Source organism: Lachancea thermotolerans (genome assembly GCF_000142805.1).
Source record: "Lachancea thermotolerans CBS 6340 chromosome A complete sequence".
In the NCBI taxonomy this organism is placed as follows: domain Eukaryota; kingdom Fungi; phylum Ascomycota; class Saccharomycetes; order Saccharomycetales; family Saccharomycetaceae; genus Lachancea; species Lachancea thermotolerans.
In genome coordinates, this window is record NC_013077.1 from 458,188 (window position 1) to 482,286 (window position 24,099).

A 24,099-nucleotide genomic window follows, 5' to 3' on the forward strand; every position below is an offset into this window, starting at 1 on the left:
ATGGATTTCTTCTTCTTTTACTAGATTATCAACCGTATAGTAGCCTGCATCCTCCAGAGGAAGCAAGCTTATCTTATCATGAATTCTCTGCGTGTTTGTTACTACTTGAATTTTGAGAACAGAACTAGCAGAATGAGGAGGATCAACACAGCAATGATGGCGTAGCTGATAAACTTGTTAGCCACTAGCCTTCTGCTCATGGTTTTCAGCGTTCTGATGCTTTTGTCCACGTATGAATCAGCCTGGAACAGCGTCTGTCTTGCGTTCTCGAGAGTTTCACGTTGGGATCTTAGATCCATCATAATCTGCGAGCCAACGCCCTCAGTGTCAACTGCTATCCTTGTAGCGTCCCGCAATTTATCACCTGTGCGCGACAGAATTGCGTGATTTGACAAGAGTTGCTGCCGTTGATCGTCGCTTTCGCCAGGCTCCCCTTCACCCGCTCTACCTTGGAATAGCAGGTCTCTGTTGCGCGAATCCATTAGCTGCTGAAGCGGCGACTTCACGTCACTTTGAACATGTTTCTTGTATTCACGGAGCTTAGCCTTAAAAGATGAACGTGCTGCATTATCGAGTGCGCCATTGTTAACCTCTATTTCCATCTGGTCTACCAGATCCAGCAGCTCATCTTGCTGTTGCTCAACCTCCTTAAGTGTCCCGTTTCTTTGGCTTACAGGCTGCGAAGGCGCGACTGAAAGAAGGGTTTTCGCTTGCTCGAGCGTTGTTTTGAACTCCGCTTCGTAGTTTGAAAGAAGGCTCGCCATATCTAAAGGTTACGAGGGTCTAAAGAGCTCACTACTTCTGTTGGAGAAATGTAATCAATGGGGTAATTCGTAAAGTGTAAATGAAAAGCCTTGTAGCCACATCATTTTGAATACTTGTGTACTCATGGTCACATGATATAGATCAGCTGACCGAAAAATCCGGCCGGGGATACGTTTATAGTGACTCGATTTCAGAGCTTGGGAGGGAACGTTAATGGGGAAGCTATCGCACTCTCGCCAGGTGCTTAGTTGCTACTCTGTCAATACCTAGGCCAAATGTATCCTACTGGCTAGCATGGATAGTCATTCAACAGCTAGCGAGACCAAAATTCTTAAATCCACTTAACTCCTCTCAGCGCAGTGTTATTAATTAATCACCTACAATATATAATATTGAGGTGAAAAAAAAATTGGATATCGGGGTCTCTCAGTGAGCGCGGAACAATTCTCATATTCCATGTTTAGAATTGCCGGGTTGTCGAAATCACTGCTCCGCGGCCCTCTCGCCGTGGGCCGTGCGAACATAATGGTACCAAAATATGCAGGTTTCGCGCAATCCGCGCTCAGGTTCCATGGCCATGTACACAAGCCCAAACCGGGCGAAGAGCTGCACGTTACGTTCATCCTCAAGGACGGCTCACAGCGGCAGTACGAAGTGTCGGCGGGGGACACGCTCTTGGACATCGCACAGGCCAATAATCTGGAAATGGAAGGTGCGTGCGGAGGTTCCTGCGCATGCTCAACATGTCACGTGATTGTGGATCCAGACTACTACGACGCGCTTGAAGAGCCGGATGACGACGAGAACGATATGTTAGACCTAGCCTATGGTCTGACCGAGACCAGCAGGCTGGGCTGCCAGATTAAAATGAGCAAGGACATTGACGGCATTAGGGTCGCGCTGCCGGCCATGACCAGAAACGTGAGCAACACGGACTTTGACTAAAACAACTCGCACGCCGGCCGAAATGTTGCGGTTTACGCCGGAGCTGCCAAACCTGTACATACGCTTTATTTATATCGCCGCATCTCATCTCACATTCATCGCTTCTGAAAAAGGGCATCTCGTGTATGGTTATCTATAGGAAGTTGTGTTTCTAAACCTTTTGTTTACCTTTTTAAGCCGCATCTGCAGTTCATAAACAAAGCTGCTGACAACCACGAGCATCTCACAGTAAGCTCATCAGGGGCCTAGCAAAGGCTGTCTTCACTATTGTTATTACGAAGTATTCGTTTTGGGAGGCCTGCACATCTAAGGTAATCCGGCGCCTTAAATTTTACCCGTCAGTTTTATCCGTGGTAACCTCGTTTCGGGCTTATTGTATGAGGGTGAAACCAAGCACAAACACTCATGACCCATACTAAAATACCACAGATGAGTCAGACCAGAATACCGGGTCATAAAAGAGCCATGTCAAGCCCGCCCGGGTCTGCCACCAAAAGACTGCACATCTTAGAGGACGTCACAAACACAAATTCGATTGCCCGTCTTCCTGGGACCAAGATGTCTGTAGCCGTTGATTCAAATACCAGACTTATGAACAAATATTACTACGGTGACCCAAAGGTAATAGAAGCTGTGAAAGTACGAGAACGGAAGATAGCGCGTGATATCCAGCACTTTCGAAAATCTATAGCTGAGATCGACGCAGAGACCAAGCTTATACAGGAGACAAACCTCCCTAATCTCGATTATGACATGTCAAAGAAAAACACTTTATGCAACGAGCTGCGAAAGGAGCTGGTACAGCTAACAACCAGCCTCGATGAGAAAAACGGTGAGTGCGAACTCATGGAATCTAATTGGGAACTCACCGTGAAACATTTGCAGCTCGAGCACGAAGTAAATTTGCAGAAGGCAAGGAACGAAATAGATCAAGCATTATGCGAAGCCAGGGAACGCTGGGAAGAGAAGCTTCGAGAAATGGAAAATTTCAGGCCAGATTCGGGAATAATTGAAGAGATTGAAGAGTTGAAAGAAGAGAGGTTGCAGGAAGAAAAAAAGCTTAACGCTCTGGAGGCAAGCAATAAACGAGCATGTACCATGAGGGATCAAGAGCTAGATATCGAGTTTCAAAAGTTTCTCCTGGAGAAGCAAAAACCTTCCGAAGAATTGCGAGAGAAGTGTCAGGTCCAAAGGGAGAAGAACAAACAACTCACCGAGGAAATTTTATGTTTTGAAAATCAACTAGAAGAAAGCACTAGAGACTGCGCTCGGCTCTACGAAGCAATCACTAGAATAGAAAAATTAATTAAAGCATGCCTGGAGGAGCGCGAAGAGCTTCTGGAGAGGAGAACCAAGGTCGAAGCAAGTTTCAGGGAGACAGAGCTTACAACACAAAAAGTTCAGACCGAAGCCTCCGCAGTTGAGTCAAAATACAACGCTCAGTTCGACAAAATGGAGAAGGAGCAACTACGCAGGCGAAAAATGGAAAACTCAATTGACGAAATGCGAGCGAAGGTTAGATGCTTTGCATACATTGGTGACAAGGTGCCCCCCTCATGTGAGATAGACTACCCGGCAAAGAAAATATCCATGATAGGAACAAATAGTGGACAATCAAGCGTATTCAGCAGGATTATACCTCGGAAGCTTATTCCAGAAAAGGACCTTATAGGTCAAGAATGCCAAGCATACCTCGATATGTGCACCGCCAAGGGCCTAAACTGCAACATCATATCATTACCCACCGATCGACAGCAGCACTTGAGAGAGTGTTTCTTGCAGTATTTTGTAAATTCCAACACGCACAAATTGAGCGTGCAGTACGTTGCGCTTTCAGAGAAGATGCCCTCCTCTGACTTGCTGGTAGATCCAGAAGATAGTAAAGGCGATGAACTCCAGCTTACTATTAAGGAGGATGCTATCGAAATGAGCTCGCGCTCAGTCGAGCTTGAATCACCGCAGGATATCACAGATGCATTTAGTGGGCTTGAGTTGCATTCAAGGGTCGGTGATATAAGCGTTATGAAGTTGAAAGTATACAACAAGAGCGAAGACTATTTTGACGCTTACTTTCTAGAAATTAACGATGATCAAACGATTAAGAACATCAGCAATCTATCAAACAAAAACCGATTCGTCAAGACACCAATTACCATAATTTTACAAACTCTTCTTCTGAAAACAAAATCCCTGATTCTTTGTAATCTGTTTGACGGAAGAACAAGCGACCCTTGTCTTGTGCTCGAATCAGTGCACCAAATAGGTAGGTTAGATGTTCCTCGGAAATTGAACGAGCGTTAAAACTATAGGCTTGCGGAGTTCTTTTGAAATAAAGCTTCCGCTTCCTGGAAGTGCTAGCGCAGTGTTAGCTCCGAGCTAAAAAATGCAATCATTCTTTTGTAAGAATATCCTTAATTAACCAGTTTAGCTCCTCTCTACTTCCAACGTTCTTGTCGTCGACCGGCGTGAAGTTCGGTTTGTCTTCTTGAAATTCCGGAAGATCGTCAATCGTACTAGCCATGGTAACGAGCTCGTCATCATTAAGTAAGCCGCACATGCTGAGATTCAGATAAGCGCCAGTCGGAGCTACTAGATTAGGAAATACTGAAAGAGTTTGAGCCATCTCTTCGTTTGTAATTGATCTGAGATCGCGCGTAAGCTCGTTACCTTCACAAGCTACCTCTTCGTCAGTACCAGCAACGCCTTGATAAAATCCTTCTTCGTTCAAGTCGTAATAGTCGGAGTGGTATTTTTCTCGATACCTCACAGTATCAATGGCCGACTCAACCACATTTTTCAAATAGTTTTCGAGCGCTAATGTCATAATCTCCACACATCTGCCATCCACAGCACCAACCAGCCCGTGTTCGCGTGCTATACTTATCATTCGGAGATATAAAGAGTCATTATCTGGCAGAGAATAGCTCTCAGTTGCTAACGGTGCAGAAAAACCGTTCACGATCTCCTGAGACCATTCCAATGGCGTTTTCAGATTACTAGCCTTGATTCTTTTCAGTGTTTCAGGGTTAGTGACAATCGGAATTTTAGGTATATTATTGAGACGCGCTTGAAGAACCGAGCAAAGCACAAATCCTCGCTTCCCGGCCTCCTTTGTAATCGTTTTCAGCCGGCTTCTGTCCTCAGCCGGCAAGGACATTACAATCTTCTTATAAGTGTCAATCTGCGAATTATGTTTGTTAGACCTCTTTTTACTCGAGTGTGTTGTGCCGTTATTGAAGCCCCATGATCCTTCAGTGGATTCTCCCAGCGGCGAACCCCTTACCGAATTTGTCAAGATTGCTAAAAGCAGTTGGTTGTGCATTCGTATTAGAGTTCCATGACTCATGTTACTGCCTTGCATTAATTGTCCTTGGTTTTCTTGCTGAGGACTGAAGAGTAGATCCAGCTCGTTCACTAGCTCCTTTCTGGAGAGTTTGCCGAGCACAAAGAGACTTATGATTTGCGCGTACTTGCTCCAGCTCTCTTTCCCCAGAGCCGCCGTCAGAGATTCGACCATTTTCTCAATATTCAGGCGATTAGTTTGATTGCCAGGCACCGTAGTGCCCGTTGGCGTGCCAGTAAGAGCGCCGCCGGGCTTTTGCCCGTGAGCACTTACAGTGACTCCAGTTTGTTTGTGTACGCTCCCGGGCGATACAGGCGTGTTCTGGGGCTGAACAACGGACATGCTAAAACTCTAGGAACGGGATTTAGTTTGCCTCAATATGTTGAGATGAGATGATAATTCCAACTAGAGTTAGATCTTGAGCAGCTTTCAAAAAATTAAAAACAGCGTAGAAGCTAAACACGTTTCAATTGATGATCAACGAATGCTCAGTCCCCTTCCTTTGTCTGTCTCTTGCTCTCTTTTTGCTTATTTTAGCATAACTCAGTCATTTACAGACTTGTAATATTTCGATAGTAAATTTCAAACTACTCGTATTAAGACATTTGACCAAGTTACCAAATTACTCTGGCGATTTAAGACTAAGAAGACTCAAAGAATCTTGTTATTCCCTTAATGTTACATATTCCTACTGCCTGAATTAAGACCTATATCCTAGCTGAGGAGTTTACCGGCTTTATACGTTCCCTAAGTGGTGGATTCTGAACGCCGTTTGAAATGGAAAGTCTAGATTCTACGATGCTTTCTAATTCTGCAATTCTAGATTGATAACGAATCCTTTCTCGTTCGTGTTTCGATTGCGTTTCCTGCTCCCTGAACTCTAATTGAAAGATGGTCTCGTTGAGCTTGCGGACCTCTTCTGCTTTTTCAATGGATGCATCGACAACTTGTGCTTCTAGATCACTTATGCGCTGTCGCAAGCGCGAAGCATCAGTGTCCAAAGCACGCATTTTTTTGTGCTTCTCGTAGAGCCTATAATAGTTATCGTAAAGCTTTTTTGACTGTTTCAGCTCGGTTATGAGCTCTTGACGCATGACGTGATACTTTTCGCGATAACTTGTTTCTTGTAAAATGTGGTCTTGCTGTTTTTGATGCAGACCCTGCTGAAGTTGCTTAAGCTTCTGGCCATTCTGATCAAGCTCTGCAAGGAGTTGCAAATACTCGTCTGTGAACATTTTCTGGGGGATTTGCTCTTCAGGATCGAGCTGCACCTGGACCCCAGCCGGCAGCCCCAAGGCTTGTTTGAAAGGAGACGGGAACTTGCCTGGAAGATTGCTGGGATGTTCCGGGCTTTCTCTCTGAAACAGCTTAGAGATAAAGGGGTCGTTTTTAGCGGGAGCGCGAAATTTAAGACTCTCATCATGATATTTTGGACCTGAAAACTTCCCTTTAAAGCGTTGCCTTTTGTTAGAAAAGGTGTCTGTGCTTTCATCGTTTGCTAAGGCTGCATCTTGGCCAGCAGCGTGACCGGCGCTCAAGTACGGCCGCGCCGGACTTCTGACGGGCCTCATAATGTCTTGTTCTTCCTCATCTTGTAGGAGTTCATACCGCTGTAAGAAGCTGCGATCGAAAGACGCCGAACTTGATCGCGTTCTTGGTTGAAAACCGTGGCCGTCCCATTGCTTGTCCTTATGGCTCTTCATGTTGTAGTTTGTATCATCTTGAGAGACTTCTTTAAACTTCCTTGAGGGAGAAATTTGCCTTCCAAACAAGGCGTCCATGGTCCACCTGTACAGACCGCCTGTACTATGTTCCGTATCGTCATTATTCCATATCATAGCGTTGAACAGAAAAAAGCGAACTGGGAAAGCGTATAAAAAAACTCAGCTTCAAGATCCAATTGAGAGCCTGCGTTCTTCAAGAGAGCTCAGCACTTAGCTTTTGTTATTCGTTTGTGTCCCGCCGATGGCACACAAGTCTTCATGTTTACAATGTCAAATGTATAGATCAAATAATTGATCTTCGCTCTAGTCAAAAACCGAAAACAAAAGCGCTCCGCGACAAGCCCATGGGCATACTCTATGATCATGAAGAATGGGCTGTGTACGCTGAAGGCAAACAACTACTTATATGGAGAGAGGGGACGCTTGTGAACGAATGGACCGTGCAAGGCATCCAAGATTACCAGTTTTATACAGCGGAAGACGAACTTGTCATAATTGGGAACTGGGGGCAAGGATTAACAAGACTACGAATAAAGGAAGGAACAGAAGAGCTTAGTGAAGAGTCGGCCCTAAGGACAAGTTTTCATATTGCGCAGTTCCAGATTTTGCCAAGCTCAGGCGTCATTTTGGCGTATGATAAAGTGGCAGGAGTATTGCACCTGTTCAACTCGAGAGAAGAGCGCTACCAGGGGTTCATAAAGGCGCATCCTGCTCAAACAAGCTTCTCGTCCCACGGTCCGTCTGAATTTCAAGTGTTCGTACGCGACTTTGACCCTGCCTCGCTAGTGATCAAGACGTATCTCAACAGATATCGCTTGCGCGGAAGCAATGCTTCCTTAATTAATACCATACCGATGGAAGGTTTATTCATTAAACGCTGGGTTGTTAGGAGTGCTTGCGGGGCTTTCTTCGCCGTCATTTCAACCAGCGAATGTGAGCAAGCGTGCCAGCTAAAGTTCTTCCTACAGGACGCAAGCATACCATTCCACACAGAGACTTTGGAAGGGCACGCAGTAAGCGCTGCATTTGTTAGCCCGCTTAAGCTGTTCTTGATCCTCCGTCTGGCTCAGGGAAACGCGCTTTGCTTGTTAAACTTGGAGAGCAGCCATACTCATCAGCTCCTTTCCCTGGAAGCAGAATTTATTCGCTCATCTCATGAAATCGACGAAGCTGGGAATTTTACGCAACCATCTTCGGTCCCTGCTATCACTCACCTAGATTCTAATCTGAAGCTCGTTAACAGTTCATCCAATTCTATATTTTTCGTGATGAACTCCGCGCCAAACATCCTATTCTGCTGGAGCTTCACGAAAAACATAGACTCGCATTTAGATACATGGGCATTTCCCGCTAAGGTCGTGTCTCTCGGGGAGCTTAACTCGGCTACTGTCGCGGCTGTGTGCCTAACTGAAAATCCCACGTCTCTTTCCAAGATAGAGATATCTCAGCCGTTTTCTGGCCCATAAACCCTCGCAGCGCCAGATCTTAGTGCAGTCAAGCACCCGCGATGCATATCTAGATCACTACCATCGATCGCGAAGGAAGGCTGCTCCAGCTCGAGATCGTCACTCTTGGCAAACGCCTTTTTTTCGTGGTCGTGTCACGCTAGAAACCACCGTGGAAGCATCGCGAAAAATTTCTCTGTTATGAACCGTGGTATAACTCCATTTGGACAGACCAAAAGAGAACATCTGAGCCAGGTGAGAGGAGCGAATAAAGTGGCAGAGGGGCGAATGTACGGTCAAGGGAATTAGGTATACAAGGTTTTCGTGATTTGGTAACCTGAGCTCTGCTGGAGAACACATTTTTTCGTGGTTGTGAAGATATATAAAAACTTCGAGAAGACGGGACAGGGTTCCTCAGCATAGAGAATAGTTGGGTAAGGTGCAAATCAGCTCTTCAAATCATCGAACTCTGTGGAATTGGTTCAGCCTCTGGAAATTTAGATCAGAAAATTCCAAACCCTAAACTGCGTGCGACACACGTAACATTCATTACATTCGTTTTCCACACCCGTTTACTAGTGTCCCCTCTGTCTCTCCTTAAAGTATTCAATGGGCGTTTCTAATGGAATCCCACAAGGCTTAATTGTCACGGCCAAGCAAACGTATTATCCGATAGAATTATCAAATGCCGAGCTACTTGCACATTACGAGATGATCCAAGACTATCATCAAGAAATATCGGCCAACGTTATATCGCAATCGTGCAAATTCAAACCAGACCCTAAACTGATCGATCAACAACCAGAGATGAATCCACAGCAGACGCGACAACAGGTAATGGCTGTGCTGTTCGAGCTCTCTGTCAAAACAAGAGTTACTAATGGAATTTTCTTTCATGCGGCTCGGCTGTACGACCGCTACTGCTCCAAGAGAGTGGTACTTAGGGAGCAGGCAAAGCTGGTCATTGCCACCTGCCTTTGGTTAGCAGCCAAAACTTGGGGCGGATGCAATCACATCATCAACAATGTTTCTGTCCCAACCGGCGGTCGTTTCTATGGTCCAAATCCTAGAGCACGTATCCCTAGGCTTTCCGAGCTTGTGCACTACTGCGGTGGTGCTGATGTTTTCGATGAGAGTATGTTCATGCAAATGGAAAGACACATTCTAGATACTCTCAGCTGGGATATCTTCGAGCCTATGGTCAATGACTATGTGCTTAACGTCGATGAAAACTGCCTACTGCAATACGAGCTTTACAAAAGGCAGCTTGAGCATAACAAGGAATGGTTTCACAGAGCTTCACAATCTTCTGATAGCGATGCCACTGAGGCAGATGAGGAAGAGGATGAGGATCTTGTAGATAAAATACAACTGATTAATATCAAAAAATTCCTGATAGATTTGGCCACTTGGCAGTACGACCTGCTAAAGTTCGAAATGTTCGAAGTGGCGCACGGTATCTTTGCTATAATTAACAAATTTACAGGACAAGACCAGGGACCTCTCCTACTATCCCCGCTACCCACCTCCACTAACCAGTCCTTGCTTCTAAGAATTTTCATTAATGCCGTGGTCAAAGCACCCAAGCAGCTGTTACAGTTTTACGAGAACAGCCAAGGCGTCAACCAGTTCGTGGCCGCAGTCAGGGACTTCCATGCTTCCCGCCAGAAGAAGGTGCAAATCGCGTCAGGGATGGATTTATCGGGCAGGCCCACCGTGTGCTACGAAGTGCCTTCGATGCCATCTCCACCTCACCCAAATGTCAATTACACACCCATGAGAAACACATCAGCGCCTTCGGATGTTAGCATATTCAGCGCTGCGGAATCACAACCTTCGCCCGTCACGCCTGTTATGTATTCCTTCGCAAACAACAAAACAAACTCTGGAAGCGCTTGCGGATCTGTTTTGAGCGTCAACAGTCTATCAAACAAACGGTCACGGGCTGACGACTATGACTGCATGGATGAAGATAAAGAAAACCAACCCCACAACCCGACATTCGCGCCGCCTCCGCGCGCCAAGTTCGTTGGGAACAGCATATTTGCATCCGGAGGCACTTCAGCGACTAACAGCAACCGTTCGTCGCTGGTATCGCTCGCGATCAGCAACAACATAGTGTAAGTTGGGCATTAAGTAACGCTACTACATAATTATAAGGACACAGTAACGAACTCGAAACTAACAAGCAAAACTTAACACATACTGGTAACAAAATCCGAAGGTCCGGAAAGCTGGTGACTGGTGCCTGAGAGAGACTGAGTTTCATCGGGGTGGGCTCCTCTTTGCTGCCGCCCGCTACCAGACCGATGCTCTCTCATGTGACCAACTTAAGAAATTGAAATAAATAATAGAGGCTTGCAATATGTTTCAGCGAATTCACACGAATTTAAGAACTCAACAGGAAAAGGTCAATAATGCTCGGGGCACTTTCGTTAATTTCACTATTAGCCTTCACCGCTACCGTTATGGGGGATAGCGACTCTGATGCGCTTTACGGTACCTGGACTTCAAAGTCAAATCAAGTATTCACAGGACCGGGTTTCTTCGACCCAGTAGACGAGCTATTGATAGAGCCTTCTTTGCCTGGATATTCGCTTTCATTCACCAAAGATGGGTACTTCGAGGAGGCAGCATACCGTGTGTCAGGCAACCCGCAAGATCCTCATTGCCCCACTGCTGTGTTGATCTACCAACACGGAACATACGAGGTACAGAGCAACGGTTCGCTAACGCTGACACCTTTCGAAGTCGACGGCAGGCAGCTGCTGAGTAGTCCCTGTACCGATAACGGTACGTCGGTGTATTCGCGGTACAATCAAACGGAGACTTTCAAGAGCTTTCTGGTCCAGTTGAACAACTACCACGGCGTGAAGGAGCTACAACTCTACGAGTTTGATGGCACTGCCATGATGCCTTTGTACTTGGCTTACCAGCCACCCGTGATGCTGCCTACCATAACTTTAAATCCTACGGCGAGTGCTACCAGCACTGAGACAGGATCGCATAACAAGCGTTCCCTTAGGGGATTGGTCAAAAGAGGGCTCGAGAACAGATATAAAACCAGCGCCGTGAAACGCAACAGAGAGCCTGTCAATGCAGCTGCGTACTGGTGGACATCTGTGGGACTAATCGCTTTCGGCTCCGCAGTGTTTTTTGTTTTCTGAGTGCAGGAACTCGCCAGGATTTGAATCACACAGGAAAGCCCTGCTCTTAATAGAAAATAACTTGCTTCTTAGAACAGGAGCGTGCTTCGCCTTTGGGAGCGAAAATATTTGAAGCAGAGCCGGTTTTTGGAGACGCAGGGCCACTCCAGCAAATTATGTAGCAGAAGGGTATTTACAAGTAGGACCAGTGTTCGTTTTTAACCAAACGGTGGGCTTGCTGGGGCCTGAAATGAGTTTATGGTTCTATTTCGGGTTTATGAGATGACTTAAACATCATTGATTTAACGGTTCATTATGTACGAACAGTGGCTCCTTTATCTTTGTTAAGGAAGTTTAAATCAGGTCCAATGCTTACTCCAGAGACACTTATTCCTTCGAGCATTCAAACCCGATGTCAGCTGCTGTTAGTACGCCTTCACAGCTAGACTCTTTGATACAAAGGGCTACAAGCGAGTCAATCCCAAATGGAGAGATAGATTTGTCTTTGGCCTTGGAAGTATCCGACGTAATAAGGTCAAGGAGAGTGCCTCCAAAAGAATGCATGCGGTGTATCAAAAAACGGATCATGTCTTCGCGCTCCAATCCAAACAGAAGCCTATCAGCCTGGCGCTTGACTGAGGTTTGCTTGAAGAACGGTGGCGTTCCATTCATAAAGGAGGTTTGTTCACGCGAGTTCATGGATTCACTGGAGCATGCAATACTACAAGAAGAATCGAACGATGAGCTCGAAATTCTTTGCAAAGGCATGTTACAAGACTTGTATGTGGCGTTCCGGAATGACAGCCAGTTGAATTATGTTTCCAAGGTATATCAAAGACTGGAAGCTAAGGGCGTTGACTTTCCCTCAAACCCTTCTCGCCACTCGGAGCTAGCGGCTGCGATGTTTGATTCCAAGACCCCCGCAGATTGGATTGACTCTGATACCTGCATGATTTGCTCTAACAAATTTTCCTTACTTAATAGAAGGCACCACTGTCGCTCCTGCGGTGGCATTTTTTGCCAAGAACACTCTTCGCGCTTTATCCCGCTACCCGACCTCGGCATTTACGACAATGTCAGAGTCTGTGATAACTGCTTTGACGACTATGAGACAAAAAAGCAGTCAGACAAGAAGCGGAAGAAGAAGAAGAAGGGGCACGGTAAGAGTAGTTCTGTTCGAGACCAGGAGGAAGAAGAACTCAAAAAAGCGATAGAGCTTTCGTTGAGAGATGCTCGTTCAGAAGACACATTTGTGCCTGTAGTGCCAGTCCAAAAAGCTCCTTCTCCCCAGGCAATCGATGAAGAAGAGGATGAAGATCTCAAAGCAGCTATTGCAGCGAGTCTTCGAGAGTCTGAAGAAGCAAAGCGGAGACAGCAAGAACGGCAACAAACACCCGTCGCAGAAGGGTACAGTGTTCCTGATGTGCCACCCCCTCTTCCCAGCAACGAACTGACAACCTCAGAAGAAGACGACATCCAATTGTTTGCAAGTCTTGTAGAACGCATGAAATATCAGCCGCCCACAGCGATTTTGGAAGATACACAATTGCAACAGCTTTACCGTAAGGTCATGGGCACTGTACCAAAACTCAACATAGCTCTAAGCGAGACCTCTCACAAGTACAACACGCTAATGAATATGAATGGGAAAATATCGGATATCATGAACATTTACGATTCACTGCTTGAAAAGCAACTGCAGTCCATTAATCTAAACCAGCAGTATTTTATGCCTCAATTGCCATCAGACCCTTACGCATACTACAATGTAGGTCAACAGAACTCGCCGCATGTCAATCCTGCTGCTCTCCCTCAACAAAACCAGCACATCCAGGTGTCTAGTCCAGCGTTGAACAGGCAGCACGTTTCTGAAAGTAAAGTGCCTTCAATGCCTGCCTCTGAACTACGTCCACTCGAGGGACATGCGAGCCCAAACCACATTGAACAACTAAAGTCAATAGCAATTGAACAGGAGGCACCCCAAAAACAGTCATTGTCCTCTCCACGTCCTTACCCAGACGAAACTCAAGAAGAACAAAACCCATGCCTTTCGGATCCTTATCCAAATGGGATCAGCAAGAATGGACCAGCTCAAGCTCCCTCAGATCCTCCATATCCAAATGATGATGAGGAGAAAGAAGAGAGTTTACGGCAAGCTCACCCAAAATTGGATAAAATAACCAACTTCGACTTCCCTACGGTTCCAGTCCAGCAACCGCCTGTTGAGGAGCATGTGAAGGAGGAGCCTGAAGAAGCGAATGAGCAAGAACAGCTTTTGATAGAGTTATGAAAATCGGAGCAAATCGATTCTTTCAAATTCTTCTTTCAATTCAACTTTAATACGATGTCATAGATACCTATTTTCAGGTATCGAGTAAATACTCAGTACTGCATATAAAAACGCCTATTTGATTCAAATCGTGTGCAAGCAAGGGTATTTGGAGCCCGCTGATGAAAACTATATCCTATGTACCAACACTAAACTCGGCCTCACTTGCCGACATACACATCAATTCGCAAAATAAGCACGAAAAAGTCCTTTACTCTTAAGCGCTTAGAGAGTCTAACATCATCAAAGTGCGATTTCGTTAACTTCCAAGCCACAGCCAATACAGCGACGCTTTGAAAGCTTAATTCCTTCTTCGTTCAATCCTCCGTCAATAGCTGTAGAAAATTCGTGCACATGCTCTTTTCCGTGCTTCCGTTCGAGAAGCTTTTTAGTATATTCTTGAGCCCTAGTTTTTACTCTCATTTCTTTCATCTTAGCTTGGTATTTTTTTTCACGCCGTTGTGCTTTTCCTTCTTCCCTCCGTTGCCACTCATTATCCAGACCCTCTTCACCCCCCCATTTCTTGTAGGCAAATTCCTCGACTTCACATCGCACAAATAACTGCATCCTTGCGAACGTACCCGAGTGAGGATTTGGCTTCTCAAATCTATGAAATAGTTCCTGATCGTTCAGCTCTGGATCGGTCAAAAAATAGTCTTCCTTACACTCGGTTTTTGTCAATAGTGAATACTTCTCAGGGATAGCTTTAGCGCACGCCTTGCAAATCTGAAGCTTGAACACATCATGGAGTAAGGGGTCCAGTTCAGTATTGATGTGGCATTCTATACACCTGGGAGCCAGTGATGGATGATCGGGAGGCGGCGCGTTTTCGTAAAGAGCTTTCCTCTCTTTTTGAGCTTTTTGCCATTCTTCTAACGACTGTTGCTTTTTGTTTTCTGGTCCTTCGCTGAAATCTTCTTCTGCATTTATAAAGCCACCGTAGGAGTTCTTCATCGTCGCAAGATCATATTCAATGTAGTCTTGCTTCCTCACAGTCGGCCGGATTCTGTCTAAGGGTCTTTTTCGACCACTGCTTTTGTCGAGTTCAACCGACTGGTTTATGTTGCTGGAAGCATCTCGAAGGTTCTGCTGGTGGTGTTTGTATCTCTCTAAGGCTTTGGCCTTGTTTTCTGCGACAGACTGAGCTAATTCGGGGGCAGCTGGCTTGGGTCTGGGTTCATTACGACTCTCAATCTTTTCGGCCTGCTCGCTGCGGATGATCCCTCTTTTCTTCAGCTTCTCCAGAGCTCTCTGTCTGTTTGCTTCCTTCACGACATAGGTTAGTCACCAGAGGTCTACTGCCCAGAAGCGGGCGGTGTTAAAGACGCAGCTAGTAGCATATTAGGTTCAAAGACATACTATCCGGGCTTTCTGTTCTGCGTTCATGTAGCTTTACAGACTACCCGCAATGTACGTTGGTGAGACCCTTTTCCAATGGATGAGAGTCGTTAATCTTAAGGAACTTTAAACCCTTCGTGGAGCGTGACCAGCGCGCAAGGTTGATGAAACGAGCGTTTAATAGAATAGCCCCAGGTGTGATTCAAATGTTAAAAAGTCAGTGGAGAAATCTCACCACCCCTCCATTGTATAGTCGTGCTCGATTCCAGGCGTGACACTGGAAACAAATTTTAGAAACACGATTAAGTATTGGTCAACTCGAAGTCCGCCTTCTACGTCATTCTGAATGTCTTCCCAGTCTTCGTCACCTTCCTTGCCGCGACCGCTGCTTGGATTTGTTGTATTTGCGAGCGATGCGTTCTTTCGCTGCTTGACCTCGCGAATCCGTTCCATAAGCACCCGCATCACATTCGCATGCTTGCAAGGGTGGATAGACACAGATGTCACATGGGTGTGCTGAAAGGGGAGCCTCTCGATTGTAGCAGTTTTTGTTCTATAGTCCGGGGAGATATCCTCAAACATCTGCTCTGGGGTTAGGGGCGAGCCATCGCCGTTGAAGCCGACTAGGTAAATTTTAGGGACGCGGTACGATGTCGAGTACGTGATGTACAGGTCGTAGAAGCGCCTATCATTTGGCGCGATGGCCACCATGTCGTCGTCATCCTGCTCCACCTCCTCCAAGTCCATCCCCTCCAGCATGTCCTCAATATCAGCATTTGCATGCTCTTCGGTAGAGCGCGTTTTAACCTGACCTTCCACGACCCAACCGTCGGCGTTATCCCCTTCCTCTGCACCCTCAACAGTTGTAAGCTGCTCAGCGCGCGCGGAACAAGGGACTTTTCTTGTAACCAGGAACTGCTTCTCTTTAGGCAGGAAGTCGCGGTAGCTGACGTCCTTGGACGTGCTGTTCCATTCCCAGGTAGGGAACATGTGGCACAAGTAGTCACCCGCTTGGGTAAACTCCTCAGGTGTTATCTGGCCCGAGGATTGGAAAGTGGAAGTGTGAGTCACCGGAGTCAAGTATTCTCTCCAGCTGGCAAGCTTGGATCTAATCATGGTCTTAAAGTCGCTCTCGTTGTTGGTAAACGACACTTGTGTGTAACTTGATTTTAAATATAGTTTAGAATCTATAACTTTGTGAAATTTCGACACTTGGAATCTCACTCTTAAAAACTACCCGACAAGAGCAGAGGGCAAGCTAAAGATCGATTGCTAACACCGGCTTTCTTGTAGATGGGTGTCAAGAATCGCAGAAAGAGACAAGAGTCTTCTCCCGAATCTGTAACAGATAAAGGTCAAGAAAAACGCCACGGCGCGGCGGCGTCTCATCGACACGTTCACAAAAAGAGCAAGAAATCTAGCCAAGAAAGTAAGAAAACATGGAGGGAATCACGAAGAATAGTGTTCAGTTTGGGTGCCATCTTGGGGCTACTCATTGCGGTCTACGCGGGAGCTTACGGAGGGAAGACAAATAATACCCTATTTGATAACTTTGTAAACTTTGATTCGCTTCAGGACTACGTTGATGATTGGAAGGAAATATTGCCGCAGGGCCTTATGTCGCTTATTTCTGACGCCCAGCGCACGACGTCTCCCAAGGACCTCACTGAGAGCTTCGCCGTTGGCAAACAGCTTCACAAAGACATGAATCTCACAGACAAGCACCCAGTTATCATGGTGCCTGGTGTGATATCTACCGGGATCGAAAGCTGGGGTCTATACGGAGACGAGGAGTGTTCGAGCGAAGCTCACTTCCGCAAGCGGCTGTGGGGATCTTTTTACATGCTGAAAACCATGGTGCTAGACAAAGTTTGCTGGCTGCGGCACGTCATGTTGGACCCTGAAACAGGGCTGGATCCGGCCAATTTTACGCTTCGAGCGGCTCAGGGGTTTGAGGCTGCAGATTTCTTTATGGCGGGGTACTGGATTTGGAATAAAGTACTGCAAAACCTGGGGGCCATCGGATACGATCCCAATAAGATGGCTACGGCGGCCTACGATTGGAGGCTGGCTTATTTAGACCTAGAGCGCCGCGATAGCTATTTCTCAAAACTGAAGCAGAAGATTGAGATGGATTACAAGCTCACTGGCGAGAAGACCGTGCTAGTAGGCCACTCCATGGGATCGCAAGTCGTGTTCTATTTCCTGAAGTGGGTTGAGGCCGAAGGACCTCTCTACGGCAATGGTGGAGTTGGGTGGGTTGAAAAGTATGTGGACTCGTTTGTTAACGTAGCTGGTACGCTGCTGGGGGCCCCTAAGACAGTCCCGGCTCTGATAAGCGGCGAAATGAAAGACACAATCCAGCTGAATGCCTTGGCCATGTACGGTTTGGAGAAATTCTTCAGCAGAAAAGAGCGGGTCGACATGATACAAACATGGGGCGGCGTCCCTTCAATGCTCCCCAAGGGCGGTTCCATGATCTGGGGCACTAACGAGGTGTCCGTCGAAGACAACACGCACAACAACTCTCACTCGTTCGGTGAGTTCATACGGTTTGAGCGTGAGTCGCAAAGTGTCTTCTCGCAGCGCAGTTTTTCAATGGATGACTCCATTGACCTGCTGCTGCGGCTCTCGCCAACCTGGTTGCAGAAACGCATTAAAGACCAGTACTCCTTTGGTGTGGCAACATCAGAGAAGCAGATGCGCGAAAACGAACTCCATCACACTTACTGGTCCAACCCTCTTGAGGTACCGCTGCCGGACGCGCCTAGCTTGAAGATTTACTGCATTTACGGCGTGGGCAACCCGACAGAGCGTGCCTACGTCTACAAAGAAGACCCGGAACACCCGGACCTTAACATCACCATCGACTACGAAAGCAGTAACCCCGTCTCCTTCACGGACGGCGACGGAACCGTGCCCGTGGTGACTCACGCAATGTGCCAAAAGTGGGCTCAGGGTCGTAGTCCCTACAACCCAAGCAACGCCTCCGTCAAAATCATAGAAATTAAGCACCAGCCCGAGCGCTTCGATATTCGCGGCGGCGCCAAAAGTGCAGAGCACGTCGACATCCTAGGTAGCGCAGAACTAAACGAATATGTGCTGAAAATCGCTGGCGGAAAAGGAGATTCTATAGAGCCGCGCGAGCTAACTAACCTGAGTCAATGGGTTCGCGATATGCCATTTCCTATGTAAGCTTTTGTAACTACCGTTTCCATTGGACGCGCTCCACCACGAAATTTTCCATTTCAGCGCAGTCGCGTAATTCTTTTACAATATAATTGAAGAATAACACGTTAAAATTGGGAAACTTGACAAAAGCGCGACTATATATCTAAGAGGCACCTAGCGGAAGAGCTCCTAAGACCTGATAAGGACCAAATCAAGTGAACATGCCTGCCGAACTCGAAAGAAAGCCACTGGGAGCCGTGTCGCAGTCGCGGATAAACCAGCTAAAGGGCCGCACTCACGGCAAAGTCGGGAAGCCTGCGGCGACGACGAAGCTCCCGTCGATTATGTCGATCATACACCAGGAGACAAGTGCTGACACGCACGCGCCTGAAACTAACACACGCGGAAGCGAGCTGGCCAGGCCGTCCAAGTCCGCGCCGGAGTGCGACTTCGACCTCATCTCGGAGAAGCTGCGAATCCGCATGCAACTGGCACACTACAAGTTCAAGACCAAGCAGGGCCACCTCAAGTTCCGTCAGCTACAGCCCGCGGTCCCCGCGGTAACTCTGTCGGCGCCAGCCGAAGGGCCTCGGGACGCGTCGTCCGGCACGACGTCGCCTCTGAGTTCATCCCAGCGGCGCTCCAAGCCCTCGCGGAGACTTGTGGGATCCCAGGGCGCGCTACGCACACCAGTAAAGCCACGCACGCTCTCCTCACACGCTCTGGCCCCCCGGGCTGCAGCCGAGTCCGGCCAGAACACACCGATGTCCGTTGAGGCCGCGCGCTCGCTTATAGACCTGTTCACAAGTCAGCATTAGTGCCCAGTAGCATCCAAGCATTGCTCGTGCTCGCTAGAGCGCATAACGAACTCTCCGCAATGTGCCCACAATGCTTGACAGTTCAAACACGTGACTTCACAGAAGCACGTGATGCATCCAGGGTCTATATCACGTGGCAATTGACAGACACCACGTGACACGCCTCTCAAACGCGTTCGAGAGATCTCGTTCGCGTGCTCGTTTAGCACAACCGGAAAGACGAAAACATCGAAGCGGGCCAAACGGTATAAAAAAATGGGCGCTGAGCTGATCGAGCCTACAATCGAAGGACAGACTGGAAAAGCATCGGACGAATTACCCTTGCAATGAAGCTTCTTTACGTGGTGGGCGTGCTGCTCAGCACCTACTACATCATGGACAAGCTGCTATACACTTGGTTGCCCACAAACTGTGTCTTTGACCCCGATAGATTAGTGCTGATCGCGAACAAGGTGATCGCGACGCACAACCAGATGGGCAATTCTACCACGGAGCAGCTCCTGATGGACGTCAGAGAGGAGCTTGCCAAGGAGTACGGCGACAAGTGGATCAACCCATACGAGAAGGACAAGTGGGTATTCAACAACGCAGGCGGTGCGATGGGCCAGATGCTCATCTTGCACGCTTCGTTCTCGGAATACTTGATTCTGTTCGGATCCGCCACGGGTAACGAGGGCCACTCCGGTGTGCACTTCGCCGACGACTGGTTTACGATCCTTAAGGGTACGCAGCTCGCGTCGCTGCCGGAAAACCCTTCGCCAGAGGTCTACAACGCGGGAGACGTCCATCTGATGCGCAAGGGCTACGCCAAACAGTACAGCATGGCCCGCGAGTCGTACGCGTTGGAGTACGCTAGAGGCTGGATCCCATTCATGCTGCCTTTCGGCTTCTTGGACACCTTCACCAGTACCCTGGACTTCTATACCCTGGGTAAGACCGTCTGGATCACCGGACGCGACATGCTCAGACATCTGTTCGTGAATGGCAAGTTCTAATGCGTTAACAGTGCACGATGACATCCGAGCGAAGATCCGGGGTAAGCAAGACGCCTGGCCGGAGCCATGCACTCGTCCCAGCGCCCCGATCGTATATATCACTCACCACGGCACATCGAACTATATAAGATTTAAAACCATTGATCTTCCAAATACTTCCCGGCAGCCTGAACAGCAGCGGCAATTCATCAAGTCAGCTTCCGCAAAGCACCGCTTTAATCCGAGAAACCACGCGGTATCCAAATTATCTCAATGGCTTCCTCTAGTTTGAGCAACGCTTCTCTTGCGCAGATTGAGGCCCTCTTGGTGCCGAACGCGCAGAGCTCGGGCCAGAGCTCCGAGTTCATCCCACAGCTCTACTACGCCCTACATCAGGTCAAAAAGGATCCAAACAGCAGCGTGAACTCCTTAGAAACAGCGACCTCCAGCATTCGCCATAGGCTCAAGCAGTGCAAATCTCACATCGCCGAGAGTGAAGAGTGCCGAGCGCTATTGAGCAAAACGCCCGAGGAGTGGGAAGCCGCACTGCGGCAACGCCAGAAGGACCTCGCGGTGAAACAGCAAGTCTTTGCGCGGCTTGAACGGCAGATCCGGGACCTAGGTGACCACTAGCTGGCCTTTGGAGTGCACATAGGTCACGTGATAAGCATGTGATTAAACACGTGATAAATCCTTTTCTACGACTAGGCTTTGTTATTGAAAATTTTTACGGTGAGAGAGTATGGCAAAATTTGGGCTCATTTCAACTAAGGAACTATCTCTTCAAGAGACAAATAATAGATCTCCATCAATTGCATTTCTCAGATGTCTGCATCGGCACCTCTCCCTCTGGGAGACTTCTCCAAGATCCCTGCTATCCCAGGTGTATCTCCTATGACAGACTCGCAAAAAAGAGAATCATTTTGGTCGTCGAACCCTATCTTCAGCTACTTGAACTCTGTTTACAACAACATTCATGCTCACAGACAGTCCTTGGCTCTAGTCAACCCGGGCACTATTGAGAACCTGAACAAGGAGGTGTCACGCGATGTGCTTGTTGGCCAATATTTCTTCACAGGTCTGAGAGCTGACCTAAACAAGGCATTCTCCCTGAACCCCGCATTCCAGACATCGCATACTCTGTCGGTCGGGTCTGCCAACTTGCCAAGCTACGCTTTCTCTGCTCTTTTCGCGAACGATAACATGTTCATCCAGGGAAACGTCGACAACGAGCTTTCTGTCTCTGGTAGACTGAACTATGGCTGGGACAAGAACAACATCACCAAGGTTACTCTTCAGTTCTCGCAGGGCCAGCCAAGCATGTGCCAGCTGGAGCAGGACTACCAGGGTTCCGACTTCTCTTTGAACTTCAAATCTCTCAACCCCTCCGTCAATTCGAAGGGTATCTTTACCGGTGTTGCAGTTGGTTCGATTTTGCAAAGTATTACCCCACAGTTCGCCCTTGGTTTGGAAGCCATTTTTAGCAGAGGCCAAGCTGGCATGCCAGCTGATGCTGCTGTCTCCTACGTCACCCGTTACGTTTCCCCAAAACAAGACTGGATTTTCTCCGGCCAGCTGCAAGCTAATGGTGCGCTAGTCGCATCTTTCTGGCGTAAGGTTGCTGAAAACGTCGAGGCTGGTTTGGAAACCAGCTTGCAAGCCTCTATGGTTCCAATCGCCGACCCGGTTATTGGAACCCCAATTGGTATTCAGCCCGCTATCGAAGGTTCCACCACGTTGGGCTGCAAGTACGAATACAGACAGTCCGTCTTCCGCGGTGCGATAGATGTCAACGGTAAGGTTGGCTGCTTCCTAGAAAGAAAGATTCTGCCTACTTTGTCAGTTTTGTTCTCTGGTGAGATCGACCACTTCAAGCAGGAAAGCAAATTGGGCTGCGGTCTACAATTTGAGACTGCTGGTAGCGAAGAACTCTTGATGTTGCAACAAGGCTTGGACCCTAACGGCAATCCTCTACAGGCCCCTGTGCAAGTTTAATGTACCTAATCAGCTCTTGTGTATAGCTCTTAAATTTCATTGTGAATGGCTTTGATTTAGCCTCACGTTTATTTTGCAGCGCCGAATTCTATTAACAGCGCCGGCGGCAACTTCAATAAACAGACGAGCGCGCAGACTGGGTTAACATACCGTCTATTGCGGTATTGCATGAATTTGTTGGTATCAGTGTAAAGCGCTTGTATGGCCTTTTCACCACCGCTTTCTGGATGATGAAAAGGAAAAGTGAATATTCGCAACTTGAGCTTGACTATTTATGTTCAAGGAGAAATGTATCGCGATGCCATTTTTGAACGTATGCATTAGCAAGCACTTCTTAAATCTAGCTTGGATAGCGACCCTTTTAAAGAAAAGATTTAAACACCAAAGCCAGCACTTGAATAAAACAACTACTCAAAGCTTGCAATGAAATGCTTCTGATGCAATTGTTCTATAATTTAGACTTCGACCGCCTTGATCCAAAGAAAATGTTGTGTTACGACGTGCATCATTAGTACGACTTGGTTCTTCTAATTTGGTGATGAAGTTTTTACAATACAACAAAGTAATGCTGTCGCCATTATAAAATTAATTCCAATAGCAGTAGATGCTTACTGCAAGCTCAAATACGACGGCTTTTATTTTCAAGTGATGGACCAGCCATTGTGCACTTGTTTTGTAGAACTATTTATCCCTTAAGTCATCGAGACTGATGTCCATCCAGCTTCCACGAAGGATATTAAAGTTGACGATATCATTATTATTCGAATGAAGTCTCAAAGGAAACGAAGTTGACCGGACTATGGGTGACCTATATTGCAGTCTAGAGGGAATTGAAGAGGTTGGGTAAGAACTGAATCTTTTGTTTTCGATGCCGCGCCCTTTTTCAGAGGCATCTAGGTATGCGATATTTTTCATAGCTTTCTGGAAAGCGTCATGGATAAGATCGTCCTTATTACATGTCGACCCCGTTATTGATACGTTTTCGTCAAAAGACTCATCTGAGTCTTCCAACAAGTATTCTAAGTCACTTTCATTGCTATCGGGGGTACCTGGAGTTTGCTGGGGCGGTAGAGCTTCGTCCAAAGCCAAACTCTTTTCTGACTTATAAGAACAGATTGTGCTAATTATGCCCTCGAATTCAAAAATGATTTGATCGTTTAGTTTAGCAAGCTCCCCGGATGGCAAAAACTCGATTTCCCAAAACCTCTCTGGGTTGAAGAGCAATATTGAAATTTTGAATTCTGGGGAATCTAACCTTGTTACTTGCAGCCTTGGAAGAATTGGATGAATGATGTTGCCCTTGCGCCCTAAGCACAGGTATGTCATTTTTTGTGGAGGTGACTTCACATTGTAGGTTATTATTTGGTAAATCTCAAGCACACCATTGGACATGAGGCAAGTTTCTCTCTTAAAGGATCCAGAGGACGGATTATCTCGCGAGCTGGAACGTCGCAGTACAGTTGATTGCGATGTCACAGTAGACGCTGAAGAATCGGAATTACTCCTCTGGGAACTTGCGTTGCAGTTCATCACCTTAACATGTTCATATTTGAAAAGTGTGACTCTCTGAGCCGAAAACCTCTGCTGGCATTTCTGGTCCGCTTTCTCACGGCTCGCGCTCTTTCCTACTATATCTCTTCGCAGCTTGGGAGGATTCAAACTTACTAACTCTGCGTTTGCTCCGGATTTCTTGTGTTTGTGTGATCGTAGCAGCAATGTGTTCTTAATGCTTTTGAATGGCGATTGCTGCTTTTTTTTCGAAGGCTTCGCCCCATTTGCTGGGTCCTTCTGTTGAGCCCGAATCAAGGCTTCTCCGGCAGTGCTACCACTTGCCTTGAGGCCACTCATAGCTTTGAGTCCAAGCACAACGAGGTTTATTCGCTTGTTTATGTTTCGAATGATTGAAACCTTTAAATCAAATTGTGATGAAAAACTAAATACCACTTTCAAGAAGCTAGAGAAAAGAAGCTAGAGGCTTAAGTCATTTATCGTTATTATTGTTAGACATCGTTAAGTTTACAAACCATTTCATAAAGAGGCAAAATCAGTCTATATCATACATTCCGGTTGTTATGCAGGTCGTCGCTTTTTCGGAAACCGAGTGGC

The 24,099-nt window shown here is 47.1% G+C and overlaps 17 protein-coding genes across 17 annotated transcripts; 11 read left to right on the plus strand and 6 right to left on the minus strand.

The window, feature by feature from the left end:
• Positions 1-101: 101 nt before the first annotated feature.
• Positions 102-764, minus strand: VTI1 (v-SNARE protein VTI1; the record flags this gene model as incomplete). The annotated part of the gene is made up of 1 exon (XM_002551651.1): positions 102-764. One exon carries the CDS (start codon positions 762-764, stop codon positions 102-104), a length of 663 nt encoding a protein of 220 aa, XP_002551697.1.
• Positions 765-1,221: 457 nt separating this feature from the next.
• YAH1 (adrenodoxin) lies at positions 1,222-1,710 on the plus strand (the record flags this gene model as incomplete). Its single annotated transcript, XM_002551652.1, has 1 exon — positions 1,222-1,710. The coding sequence occupies one exon, from the start codon at positions 1,222-1,224 to the stop codon at positions 1,708-1,710; it is 489 nt and encodes a 162-aa protein (XP_002551698.1).
• A 405-nt stretch (positions 1,711-2,115) lies between these two features.
• Positions 2,116-4,011, plus strand: KLTH0A05544g (KLTH0A05544p; the record flags this gene model as incomplete). The annotated part of the gene is made up of 1 exon (XM_002551653.1): positions 2,116-4,011. The coding sequence occupies one exon, from the start codon at positions 2,116-2,118 to the stop codon at positions 4,009-4,011; it is 1,896 nt and encodes a 631-aa protein (XP_002551699.1).
• An 88-nt stretch (positions 4,012-4,099) lies between these two features.
• On the minus strand, positions 4,100-5,395 carry HFI1 (Hfi1p; the record flags this gene model as incomplete). Its single annotated transcript, XM_002551654.1, has 1 exon — positions 4,100-5,395. The coding sequence occupies one exon, from the start codon at positions 5,393-5,395 to the stop codon at positions 4,100-4,102; it is 1,296 nt and encodes a 431-aa protein (XP_002551700.1).
• A 365-nt stretch (positions 5,396-5,760) lies between these two features.
• On the minus strand, positions 5,761-6,891 carry BBP1 (Bbp1p; the record flags this gene model as incomplete). The annotated part of the gene is made up of 1 exon (XM_002551655.1): positions 5,761-6,891. One exon carries the CDS (start codon positions 6,889-6,891, stop codon positions 5,761-5,763), a length of 1,131 nt encoding a protein of 376 aa, XP_002551701.1.
• A 230-nt stretch (positions 6,892-7,121) lies between these two features.
• On the plus strand, positions 7,122-8,243 carry KLTH0A05610g (KLTH0A05610p; the record flags this gene model as incomplete). Its single annotated transcript, XM_002551656.1, has 1 exon — positions 7,122-8,243. The coding sequence occupies one exon, from the start codon at positions 7,122-7,124 to the stop codon at positions 8,241-8,243; it is 1,122 nt and encodes a 373-aa protein (XP_002551702.1).
• Positions 8,244-8,831: 588 nt separating this feature from the next.
• Positions 8,832-10,346, plus strand: CLN1 (cyclin CLN1; the record flags this gene model as incomplete). Its single annotated transcript, XM_002551657.1, has 1 exon — positions 8,832-10,346. One exon carries the CDS (start codon positions 8,832-8,834, stop codon positions 10,344-10,346), a length of 1,515 nt encoding a protein of 504 aa, XP_002551703.1.
• Positions 10,347-10,639: 293 nt separating this feature from the next.
• Positions 10,640-11,389, plus strand: ROT1 (Rot1p; the record flags this gene model as incomplete). The annotated part of the gene is made up of 1 exon (XM_002551658.1): positions 10,640-11,389. One exon carries the CDS (start codon positions 10,640-10,642, stop codon positions 11,387-11,389), a length of 750 nt encoding a protein of 249 aa, XP_002551704.1.
• A 391-nt stretch (positions 11,390-11,780) lies between these two features.
• On the plus strand, positions 11,781-13,658 carry VPS27 (ESCRT-0 subunit protein VPS27; the record flags this gene model as incomplete). Its single annotated transcript, XM_002551659.1, has 1 exon — positions 11,781-13,658. The coding sequence occupies one exon, from the start codon at positions 11,781-11,783 to the stop codon at positions 13,656-13,658; it is 1,878 nt and encodes a 625-aa protein (XP_002551705.1).
• A 282-nt stretch (positions 13,659-13,940) lies between these two features.
• On the minus strand, positions 13,941-15,083 carry RAD14 (DNA repair protein RAD14; the record flags this gene model as incomplete). Its single annotated transcript, XM_002551660.1, has 2 exons — positions 13,941-14,963; positions 15,057-15,083. The coding sequence occupies 2 exons, from the start codon at positions 15,081-15,083 to the stop codon at positions 13,941-13,943; spliced, it is 1,050 nt and encodes a 349-aa protein (XP_002551706.1).
• A 183-nt stretch (positions 15,084-15,266) lies between these two features.
• ATG3 (Atg3p) lies at positions 15,267-16,151 on the minus strand (the record flags this gene model as incomplete). Its single annotated transcript, XM_002551661.1, has 1 exon — positions 15,267-16,151. One exon carries the CDS (start codon positions 16,149-16,151, stop codon positions 15,267-15,269), a length of 885 nt encoding a protein of 294 aa, XP_002551707.1.
• Positions 16,152-16,328: 177 nt separating this feature from the next.
• Positions 16,329-18,230, plus strand: LRO1 (phospholipid:diacylglycerol acyltransferase; the record flags this gene model as incomplete). Its single annotated transcript, XM_002551662.1, has 1 exon — positions 16,329-18,230. The coding sequence occupies one exon, from the start codon at positions 16,329-16,331 to the stop codon at positions 18,228-18,230; it is 1,902 nt and encodes a 633-aa protein (XP_002551708.1).
• A 197-nt stretch (positions 18,231-18,427) lies between these two features.
• On the plus strand, positions 18,428-19,024 carry NRM1 (Nrm1p; the record flags this gene model as incomplete). The annotated part of the gene is made up of 1 exon (XM_002551663.1): positions 18,428-19,024. The coding sequence occupies one exon, from the start codon at positions 18,428-18,430 to the stop codon at positions 19,022-19,024; it is 597 nt and encodes a 198-aa protein (XP_002551709.1).
• A 326-nt stretch (positions 19,025-19,350) lies between these two features.
• ERG2 (C-8 sterol isomerase ERG2) lies at positions 19,351-20,019 on the plus strand (the record flags this gene model as incomplete). Its single annotated transcript, XM_002551664.1, has 1 exon — positions 19,351-20,019. One exon carries the CDS (start codon positions 19,351-19,353, stop codon positions 20,017-20,019), a length of 669 nt encoding a protein of 222 aa, XP_002551710.1.
• Positions 20,020-20,271: 252 nt separating this feature from the next.
• Positions 20,272-20,631, plus strand: CSE2 (Cse2p; the record flags this gene model as incomplete). The annotated part of the gene is made up of 1 exon (XM_002551665.1): positions 20,272-20,631. The coding sequence occupies one exon, from the start codon at positions 20,272-20,274 to the stop codon at positions 20,629-20,631; it is 360 nt and encodes a 119-aa protein (XP_002551711.1).
• A 192-nt stretch (positions 20,632-20,823) lies between these two features.
• TOM40 (TOM complex pore protein TOM40) lies at positions 20,824-21,993 on the plus strand (the record flags this gene model as incomplete). The annotated part of the gene is made up of 1 exon (XM_002551666.1): positions 20,824-21,993. One exon carries the CDS (start codon positions 20,824-20,826, stop codon positions 21,991-21,993), a length of 1,170 nt encoding a protein of 389 aa, XP_002551712.1.
• Positions 21,994-22,674: 681 nt separating this feature from the next.
• On the minus strand, positions 22,675-23,841 carry INP1 (Inp1p; the record flags this gene model as incomplete). Its single annotated transcript, XM_002551667.1, has 1 exon — positions 22,675-23,841. One exon carries the CDS (start codon positions 23,839-23,841, stop codon positions 22,675-22,677), a length of 1,167 nt encoding a protein of 388 aa, XP_002551713.1.
• Between the last annotated feature and the right edge of the window lie 258 nt (positions 23,842-24,099).